The 10,530-nt window shown below is 44.6% G+C and overlaps 1 protein-coding gene across 1 annotated transcript in view; it reads left to right on the top strand.

Annotated features, from left to right (window-relative positions):
• The window catches only part of GPRC5A (G protein-coupled receptor class C group 5 member A), a 17,161-nt gene extending 8,025 nt beyond the window's left edge, over positions 1-9,136 (top strand). Inside the window, exons 2-4 of the mRNA XM_011375999.2 lie at positions 5,714-6,630; positions 8,658-8,716; positions 9,022-9,136. Coding sequence (XP_011374301.1) covers positions 5,721-6,630; positions 8,658-8,716; positions 9,022-9,114 — 1,062 coding nt within the window. The 5' untranslated portion in view covers positions 5,714-5,720 and the 3' untranslated portion in view covers positions 9,115-9,136. The remainder of the gene's footprint in view (positions 1-5,713; positions 6,631-8,657; positions 8,717-9,021) is intronic.
• The last annotated feature ends 1,394 nt before the right edge of the window (positions 9,137-10,530 follow it).

The following is a 10,530-nucleotide window of genomic DNA, read 5'->3' as shown; positions in this document are numbered from 1 at the left end:
AGTGCTAGGACATGGATGATGGGTTTGCTAATGTGAGCTAGAGAGACTTTCTAGCTCTGTCTACCATGGTGGGGCACACACAGCCAGTCTGCAAACAGTCATTCCTGTAATGCGTAGGAGGGTATGCATAACTCTGAACAGTTGGAGAAGTCACAGGGGTAGGCTGAGCTCCTCAGCAATATAACCCATGCGCAAAGCCTAAAGCAGCACCCGAGTGCTGATGTCTCTGTCTCCCCATTTCTAGCTGGCAGGTCCCTCCTGGCTTTGAAGTTCTTACCAGAGAAAGGGGCTGTACGGTGTTGTGTTAAGACCTACGACATTGGAGTTAGAACTTGGGTTTGAGTCCTGGCCCTTCTGCTTACCAGCCGTGTGGCTTTGGCGATTCAGCTAACTTGTGCTTCAGTTGCCGCACTGGTAGGACAGGGATAATAACCGTATGAGCTATAGTGTAAGGTGGTTGTGAGGGTTCAATGAATAAAGTGCATAAAATGGGGCCCGATTCGTGGTACAAATGGGTTATGAGACCCTCCGTCCTTTTCAGAGCAGTCTTGGAGTAAATTGTTTGTCTCCGCCCCGCATCTGGTCTTTGTCCTTGCCAGCTGGACCTTAGGTCTCTCTGCGCTTAAATTTGGTCACAAACAATGTTCACATAGTGACTAGTCTCATTACATTTCCTCTTTCTTGCTTCAGCCCTTATGTTCTTCTCCAAGGCTATTTCTCTAGCTCCTGGCAGTTTATAATTTCAAATGCTGACTTCTTCCCTTTCCTCCTCAAATTCTGCTTTCTAGAAATCCTTTTCAGCAACTCCGAACCCTGTCCTTTTCCCCAGCCACTTCCCCTCAGCCACTTTCCCTGTGTCTTTTCCTCATCAGAGCCATTCCCTGCGAAACAGAATCTTCTCAGTACACACTCGCTTGTTCATGAGTCTGGCGAGTTTTGTTTTCTGCCGACTAAATTCAGAAGATTTAGGACATTTTAGACTTCTTGTGCAATCCCTGTCGTGCTGGGGAAGGGGTGGAGGAGGGCTGATAGAAATGAATTAAGGATAATTAGTCTGAAAAAATTAGTCATTCTGATAAAAAAAATATTTATTAAGAAGTTTTTAAAAAGACTTTTCCGAGGGAGCTGGGAAATATAAACCCCAATGGGCTATTTGATATTAAAGGGTTATTATTAATTTTTTAATTGTGGCTAAGTTAAAAGGGGGTTTTTGTCATATATATGTATGCATGTATTTATGGATAAAATGATCTTATGTCTGGGATTTGCTTGAAAATAAGCTAGTGAGTGGGATAGGGATATAGATGAAGCAAGATTGGCTGTATATTAATAATTTTTGAAACCACGTGATGAGTCCCTGGGCTTTCATTATACTATTTATTTATTTACTTATTTACTTTTTCTATCTTCGTTGAAATATAATAGACAATTAGTTGCTTCTATCTACATTGTAAAATTTAATGAGTTTTTTTAAAAATTATAGCTAGCATATAATATACCAGTTTCAGCTGTATAGCATAGCGATCAGAAATCCACATAACTTGCTAAGTGATCACCGCATTAAATCTAGTACCCTTCTTCCCCCTTACATATTTATTACATTATTAACTATCTTCCCCATGCTACACACTACATCTTCATGTCTATTCTGCAACTATCCATTTGTGCCTCTTAATCCTTTTGCCTTTTCCCCCCACCCCTCCCATCTAGTATCCCTCTAAATATTCTCTGTATCTGAGTTTATTTCTGCCTTTGTTGTTATTGTTGTTGATTTTGTTCTTTAGATTCCACATGTATGTGAAATCATGCGATATTTGTCTTTCTCTATCTGACCTATTTCATTCAGCGCAATAACCTCGAGGTCCATCAAGGCAATATCTTTTTCTGTTCCCTTCCTTTTAGTCTGTGTGTGTCTTTTAACCTGAAGTGAGTCTCTTTTAGGCAGCATATGTAGGGGTCTTGTTTTCTTATCCGTCTATCTTTTGGTTGGAGCACTTAATTTTTTTCCATTTGAGGTACTTGTTGATAGGAATGTAGTTGTTATCATTTTTTATTCCTGTTTTTGATACATGTTTTTTCTTCTAAAAGAAGCTCCTTCAACATTTCCTGTACTACTGGCTTGGTGCTGATAAATTCCTTTAGCTTATTTTTGTCGGGAAACTATCTGTCCTTCAACTCTAAATGACAGCTTTGCTGGATAAAGTATTCTTGGTTGTAGATCCTGAGTTTTTCTCATGTTGAATATTTTGTGCCAAGCCCTTCTGTCTTGCATAGTTTCTTTTGAGAAATCAGCTGCCAGTCTTATGGGTGCTCCCTTGTAAGTAACTATCTGCTTTTCTCTTGCTGCTTTTAAGATTCTCTCTTTGTATTTAACCTTTGGCATTTTAATTATAATGTGTCTTGTTGTGGGCCTTCTTGGGTTCCTGGTTTTTGGGACTCTCTGAGCTTCCTGGGGTTTTATGCCTGTTTCCTTCACCAGGTTAAGAAAGTTTTCCACATTATTTCTTGAACATCTTTAACATCTTGTTTTCCTTCTGTTATCTCTATGACACAGATATTTTTACCTTTAATAGTGTCTTATAGGCTCCTTAAATTATTATTGTAGTCTTGGCTTATTTTTTCTTGTCATTCTTGGCTTTCCCATCCTCTATATAGGTCATTTTATCCTCTTCTTTATTCACTTTTATCCATTTCATATACTTCTCATCTCAGATAATGTGTTCTTCATTTCTGACTGGTTCCCTTTTATAATCGCCATTTCCATTTTTATGTTTTTTATCTCCTTGTTAAAGTTCTCACTGAATTTATCTATACTTCCAATAAGTTTGTTGAGCATCTTTATAACCACTGTTTTGAACTCTGCATCTGTTAGATTGCTTGACTCTATTTCTGGATCTCTGTTCTGTTCTCTCTTCTGGTTTCTGCTTCTTTGTCTTCCCATTTTGGCTGCCTTTCTGTGTCTGTTTCTATGTACTAAGCAAAGCTCTTAAGTTTCCCAGTCTTCTTAGGGCAGCTTTGTGTGGTAAGTGTCTGGTGGCCCAGTCCTGAGAGGGGTTCAGCTGTAGGCCAAGTTTAGCCCTAGCCTGTGCCCCTCCAGGGCCACCTGTTAAGATTCAGCAAGCAATCCATAGATGCTGTGCTTATAGTTGCCTCAAAAGGCCACACAGGAAACCACGGCCAGCTGCCACCAGTGTGAGTCTAGGCGCTGCTCAGCAAGGGGCACTTGAGTAAGCGAGGACACACCTGGATGTGGCTTGGGTGGGACTGTGAGTTGGGGGAGGTGGAATTTTAAGGAATCCTCTGGGCGGAGCGACCTCTGTTGTCCAGTTTGATGATGTCAAAGCTATGGTGGCGCTGTGTCCCTGCACTGGGAGGGAGGAGGGCTCAACAGAGGAATTGGATGCCACTGGCACTTCTGTACATAGTGAGTCTCACCTCAGCCCTCACTCTAGAACTCATTGTCCTCCTGTAAGTCCCTGGTGCCCCCTGCGTGCAGCTGAATTGGCACTGGTGCTCAGAGCGAGCAGGTCCATCACCGCGAAAGTTTGCTCGCGGATGCGGCCCCTTTAAGAGGTGTATGCTGCTGCCATGGCTGCAGCCTCTGTCCCACTCAGCTGCTCAAAACCCACAGCCCATATCCTTGATCCATCCTACCTTCTGCCATTGCAGGGTGATTTCTTAGATTCCTCCCTGGTTGTATGGCTTGTTCATCTAGATCCCAGGCGATTTTCCTTGCTGTTTGCTTCTTGTTTCTGTCACAACTTTGATTTGGTCGCCAGAGGGATGAACAGAGCCTCTATCATCTATGCCATTTTTTTCCTCTCTGCCCATTATACTATTTATTTGTGAGTAAGCTCGAAAATTTCTATAACAGAAACTTAAACATTAAAAAAAACCTTATTGTTTTAAAGGGCCTTCATGGACTGTTACTCCATCTCCCTTGCATGACTGGGGTGGGAGGTGGAGGCGAAACGGGGAGAAATTGGTTTTCTCCCCTCTCCATAGCCACTCCCTGTTGTTCATGTCAGACCCTGGCCTATGGAAGCCAGGGGGCCCTGAGACACAACCCATCCTGCATGGCTATACCAGAAGAGAGGGGCCTAGAGGTCCAAGTTGTGCGCAGGAGATCTCTGCCTTACTGTCCTTTCGTCCAGCACCAGAACTGTCTTCTAGGCAAAAACCTCATCAATTGCTTCAAGATTTAGTCATCAGGTTCAAAGTCCATAATTATCAGGTAATTATGATAATAAATACTTGTCAATAAACAGCATTACTTTGAGGGGTGGGGAAGGAACAGTTGGCAAGGAAGGGCAGGGAGAAAAGTACCTTTTCAGTCAGACACCACCCTTATGATTAAGCTGAGAGGGAGTGAAGAGGTGAAGGTGAGTGAAGATGAAATGCACAGGGCCTGCCTGGGGCCCTTCCCTCCTGTGTGCTTGCCTGTGAATTAGACAGGATTCTTCTTCTTCTGTAATCATGGCATAGACAGGGCGCGCCCTCCTCACCCCGCTTTCCCGTAGCACTACAGAGTGGATGTTTGTAAGCAAAGCATAGCAGAATTTAGATGCTTGCATTTCAGGGGTTGCCTGTATCTGAAGCTCATTTGCCTCTCTTTTTCCTCCTATTTCTCATTCCCTCTGTCCTGGAAAGGTGAAACCTACCCCGTTCTTTGCTCTGTGCTCTGCATGCAGTAGGGATGACTTGTGTAATTTCAATGAGGTAGAGCACAGGTGACAGACCCATGATGAGGGAAGGCCAAGGGAACCCTGGGGCAGTAGTGGCAGATTATGTATGTCTATCTTTTCTACTGTGGCAGGGGACAGATCTGCTTCCCGTTTACCAATGAGTATCTAAAATAGTGATTTTCACATATTGGTTGAATGAATGATTACATAATACAAAGCTTAGAGGGCCAGTTTCATAAAGTTAGGAAGGTAAGATATATTATTTAACTTATTTTATTCTAACATACCACACATATATTCTAATATTCATATATGAATGTATTGTTATATTGTGTGTATGTATAGATATATATTTGCACATATATCTATACACACACATAATTTAGAGCTCGTTATGACAGGGAAACTCCTTCTACTACTTTTTGGAATGAATAGAGCCATTCTTATAAACCTTAAGGAGGGGAAAAAAACCCTTCTAATATGTGACAGCAGAGCTGAAGAAGGGGATTCAGCGGCTGAGAAGTGACTGTTTAGCCTTCTGTAGGGAAATCTACATAACTCCTCTTATCGATGAGAGAATGGGATGCTTACAAATAATGTCTGATACAGGGCCAGAGGTGGAAAAAACCTCGAGACTGATAAATTATCATTAAGGCGTTAACTTCCATGTTCACTAATTCCTAAGACAACACTAGCCAAAAATATCGGGAATGCTGGCAAGTTATTTGTGACATATTTTTTTGAAATGAGACTCTGAAACCCCTCAATGGAGCCCTGGGTCCTCTGGCTTCAGGGTAAACATTAATATAGTTAAATTGTGGGGAGGGAGGGATGAGATCTGTCCTTTGCCTTCACCAGCTTTAGGATTTGCCATGAGAAGTGGGGAAAAGTGTAGCTTTATCTAATGTAGTTAAGTTCACAGGCAAACTCTAGGCTGAACATACATAGTTTTTTCCTAATCTATTTTGGTCCTCTGTCCCTGAGTTTGTTAGGAGACTCACCCCCACCCCCACTTTGATTTTATGCAGGACCAGAATGGCTGGTTGCCGCGGAAACCTGAATGCCATGTACCACAGACTTTGTGATACAACTGTAATTTGGGGTATCGTCCTGGAAGCAGTGGCTGCTGTTGGGGCTGTGACCTCGGTGGCCTTCATGCTAGCTCTCCTGATCTTCATCTGCAAGGTGCAGGACTCCAGCAGGAGAAAGGTGCTCCCAGTGCAGTTTCTCTTCCTCCTGGGCGTGCTGGGGGTCTTCGGCCTCACCTTCGCCTTCATCATCACGCTGGAGAGGAGCACGGGGCCCACACGCTTCTTCCTCTTTGGCATCCTCTTCTCTCTCTGCTTCTCCTGCCTCCTGGCTCATGCTTTCAACTTGACGAAGCTGGTCCGCGGGAGGAAGTCTCTCTCCCTGCTGGTGATGTTGGGCCTGGCCGTGGGCATCAGCCTGGTGCAGGACGTCATTGCTGTTGAGTATATCGTCCTCACCATGAACAGGACCAACACTGCAGTCTTCTCCGAGCTCTCTCCTCCTCGGCGCAACGAGGACTTTGTCATGCTGCTCATCTACGTCCTCTTCTTGATGGCGCTGACCTTCCTCACATCCTGCTTCACCTTCTGCGGACCCTTCACTGGCTGGAAGAGGCATGGGGTCCACATCTACCTCACCATGCTCCTCTCCATTGCCATCTGGGTGACGTGGATCACCCTGCTCTTGATCACCCCTATCCCTGGCCCCGAGTGGGATGATACCATCCTCAGCTCAGCCTTGGTGGCCAACGGCTGGGTTTTCCTGTTGGTTTATGTTGTGCCTGAGTTTCGGCTGCTCACGAAGCAACAGAACCCCATGGATTACCCTGTTGAGGATGCTTTTTGTAAACCTCAATTCATGAAACAGAGCTATGGTGTGGAGAACAGAGCCTACTCTCAAGAGGAAATCACTCAAGGTACAGAGCCTGGCTGGGCGGAGAGTCCCTTACGGAAAGATGGGGGAGGACCAGAGGTATTGTAACTGTATGGAACATTCACGATTGTCCCGGTCATACCCCTGGTGGACTAGGTGCGGTCCCCAAGGCTCAGATCTTGTTTAAAATCATCTAGTTAGTTAAGTAGAACTAGAAGCTGGCCTCTGGAGTTGTAATCTAGTGCTTTCTATGCAATTCTATGTAGGTTTCTCTGAATCAAAATAAGATGGAGCAAAGGAATGGAAAAGGAATGACTAGAAAAATTCTTAGAGACAAGAAGGTGAGATTGTGTTCTTTATGAAAGGTAACTAGGCATTCCTTCCAGAAATGTGGGGCCTTTATATATGTGGGTGCATAAAGCCAAGCCATGATTTCCTGCAGTGGTCGCAGAGCACAGAGCGGGTAGAAACCTCTTTTTATGAACCAGTGGAAATCTCCATGAAGTTCCTAAGGATTCTGATTTAACTTGAAGAGCTAAATTTTGTTGCATGTCTCTGGGCCCATGGGAAGGAAGAGATCATATCTGACATAAAAGAATGAACTATTTTGCCTTTGCCTGGAGTTGTGAGTACCCAGGTGTTCTGTTCTCATAAAAAAAAAAGAAGAGGCTCAGCAGATAGCCAGAGACTGTCCTTGCCCATAGGGATCTAGCTGTTGATCTCTAGGGTTTACATTGATCTCTGGGCCTGATCAGAGGAGGGAGAATGGGTTTGGGACAAGAGTGAAGTACCGCCAAGGCCAGGTTCTTAGCTTTGGCCAACAATTTCTCTGCTCTTGAAGCCTGAGGTACAGAACTTCGGGGTGCTTCTCACTGCAGCTGGAGTCCCCGCTCTTGGGCACTTGGAAGCCTGAAGCGGGAGGGGAATGTCAGAGGGGCTATTCTACCCACCCAGTCCCTCCTGTCCATTGCCTTCACTGTCACCTCACCCCTGGACTCCTTGTTATCATCCCTTAACTAGTCGTTCTTCCTTTAATTCTTTTTTCCATTCATTGTATGGGCCACTGTCAGCTCACTCTCTCTAAGACACTCCCCTAGATACCACACTTCACTGCCCACATACCTCACTGGCTTCCCAGTACCCACTGTATTGATCAAATCTTTAGGCTTTTTGCAGCCAGAAGCCAACAACCATGGAAGCTGTGTTCTCAGTCCAAACCAACCATGTCACTGCATTTTCCCACCTCTGTGTCAGGCTCAAGGAGTGTCTGTCCTCTTCCTGAAAGTCCTTCCTTATTCTTGCCCTTTTGTAGAATCACTTGTTCCCCAAGCTCCATCAGTATTCACTCTGCCCTCACACCTTTGAAGCGCTGTTAGTCTGTCTTATTCCATAGTTATTTGTGTAGCTGTCAGATATTCCTGAGTCTCTAGAGTCAGCCTCAGGGCATTCTGGTGAATCCTTTTATTCTTCACAGTATCTTACATATAGAAGGTGTTTTGGTATTTATTGAGTAACTCGAACAGGTAAATTTGGTAGGAAATAAATGGAGCGCTTTTAAACTATATTCACAGTGATAGTGTTCATCCCTTCGATTTCCCCCAATCCACAGAAAACAATTGTTCATAAATTCTGCCCCTTTTAAAAAAAAAATAACAATAAACCTTTTTTCCCGCCTCTTTGGGCAGTTAAGGAAGTAGGTAACTCCTGGTGAGATTCACTCTAGATTCGTCTCTGGCCAGATTTATATCTGAAAAGACTGGATTCAAATGTGCTTTTGAAGTGGTCCTAGGATGGAGTGGGCCTCCAGTGAAGTTTTGGAAAGGCGTTTCTGTAGTGATCAGATGCTGCTGGTTATTCATTTATTCAACCAATATTGTGCTTACTCTGTGCCCAGTCCTGGGCTCAAGGACACAGTCCCTTCCCTCATGAAACTTACAGTCTGCCAGGAGAATAGGCAATTCAGTGGAAAGTGCATCATGCTTTGGTAAATGACTCAACCAGGCTGAGCACAGGCGAGAGCATGAGGGAGGGGACCCTAATGCTTTAATTACTCTTCTCCCTTTGTTTCAGGTCTTGAAGAGCTGGGCGATACGCTCTATGCTCCTTATTCTACCCATTTTCAGCTGCAGGTAAATGATTTCTTTCTCCTTTTTTGTCAGCAGATCATCACTCCAAGAACATTCTTCCCTTGGGAAATAGATGTTACTCTTCTGAGGGCCCCCAGATGGCCACCTTGAAAGAATGACGTGTCTATTTTGCTGTCATTGCCTGATGGGGTTAGGACAGAAGACTGGAGTGCCGGGCACAGGGAGGACTTTAGGAGGAGGGCTTAGGGGAAGGGGAAGAAAATTAGATTCCTTCCCAGGTTGGCGTTCTGTTGAAATAAATATCCGGGAATGGGAGTGGGCTTAACAATATGGTGCTTCCTTTTCAGAACCGGACCTCCCAAAAAGATTTCTCCATTCCACGGGCCCAGACTCGGGCTAGCCCTTACGATGACTATGAAGGAAGGAAAAATGGCAGTTAGCTCTTCTGAAGAGTGGGACAAACACAGCAAGTCAGCAGGACCAGCGGGGAGTTTGAAGGGATGTGGGCAAAATCCTGAGTCTTCTGAGGAAACCATACACAACATGAGAAGACCGGGCCTCCCTGCCGGCCTCAACCACTCATCCGTTCTGGAGTCGCTGGGGGCTAACAAGACTCCGGTTCTTAGCAGCACTGTAGTTTTCCGCTTTGTTCCATACTTAGGATGCTTCTTATAAATGGAAGTCTTGGGCAACTCAGGGTTAGCCTCTTACTATTCCCTGTCACTTTATATGTGACTAAAGCTCTGGTGATCTGACCACGTACTGGCTCATTCAGTTTCAGGAGCCAATTTCTCTACTCAAAGCTGGTTTTGTGAGGATCGCTTGGCCCAGAGCAGAACTGCACATCTGAGCAAAAATAGCAAAGACCTGTCTCTCAGCCCCTCCCTGCCTAAATCTACACTGGAAGCCAACTTGCTGGCACTCTCCCTTCTTGCCTGGGTAGGAGAGGCTAAAGGTCACCCTAAATTTACTCATTTCTGTGGTGCTGCCTAACACAGGGCCTCTCTGGGTCCCCAGCACCAATTCACAAGTACTCCCTCTCTCCTTGCATCCCCAAAATTGCTGTCAATCCCCAGACTAATCTCCCCTATATATTTTACCAGGAGTTCTCCTTCTGGACCTTACTAGTGTGGACAAGTCCATTTTCTCTTTGCCAGAAATTTGTGCACTGTTCCTTCTCTAAATTCCTGGCACAGATTCTTTTCTCATTCCTTCGCTCCTCAGCCTCTGTAACAAAATTTGCACTGTGTTCACCTCCTGTTCTGTAAGTGGGCATTGTCTATGGATGGGGAGCATTCCTGTATAATAAGTTATTCATCGATCTTCACCTGGAGATGCAATAAAGATGTGGTGGGCATCAGACACAAGGGAGAAATGGCTGGCTTTCCTGTTGGCACCATGTTGGAGCTGAAGTTCAAGGTTCAGTTCCACTGGGTGTGGACTTGACCCTTCTTTATGTGTCTCTTTTTCTTTTTTCCATATGTATCTAAGATAAGTGTGTTTTTTCCAGTTTTTGAGGTGAATGGCAAGTGTGAGAGAGAGAGAGAGCCAGGACAGGTCACAGACTGAGGGCTTGGTCCAGGAAGGCAGAGGAGTGGCAACCTGGAATGGGGTTTGGCAGCCCAGGTAAAACAGGGAGGAAACCTCAAAGCCAATTTCACGTTTCACCCAAGGTTTAATTGTAGGAGGGAATAAATCCGATCCCTTATTTGACAAGTGGTTCATAATATCTCTTGGAAAAGACATGGTACTTAACAATTATTATTAATCACAGAAATTGCTCTGTGGGATAGGGCAATAGAAAGTTGCTCTTTGGTGAAGGGAAAAAAAAAAAATCTCCGCACGCAAACTGAATG

The sequence above is a fragment of the Pteropus vampyrus genome, unplaced genomic scaffold, assembly GCF_000151845.1.
Source record: "Pteropus vampyrus isolate Shadow unplaced genomic scaffold, Pvam_2.0 Scaffold283, whole genome shotgun sequence".
NCBI classification, from domain to species: Eukaryota; Metazoa; Chordata; class Mammalia; order Chiroptera; family Pteropodidae; genus Pteropus; species Pteropus vampyrus.
Note: the sequence above shows the minus strand (reverse complement) of the source record. Positions and strands in the feature narration are given on the sequence as shown.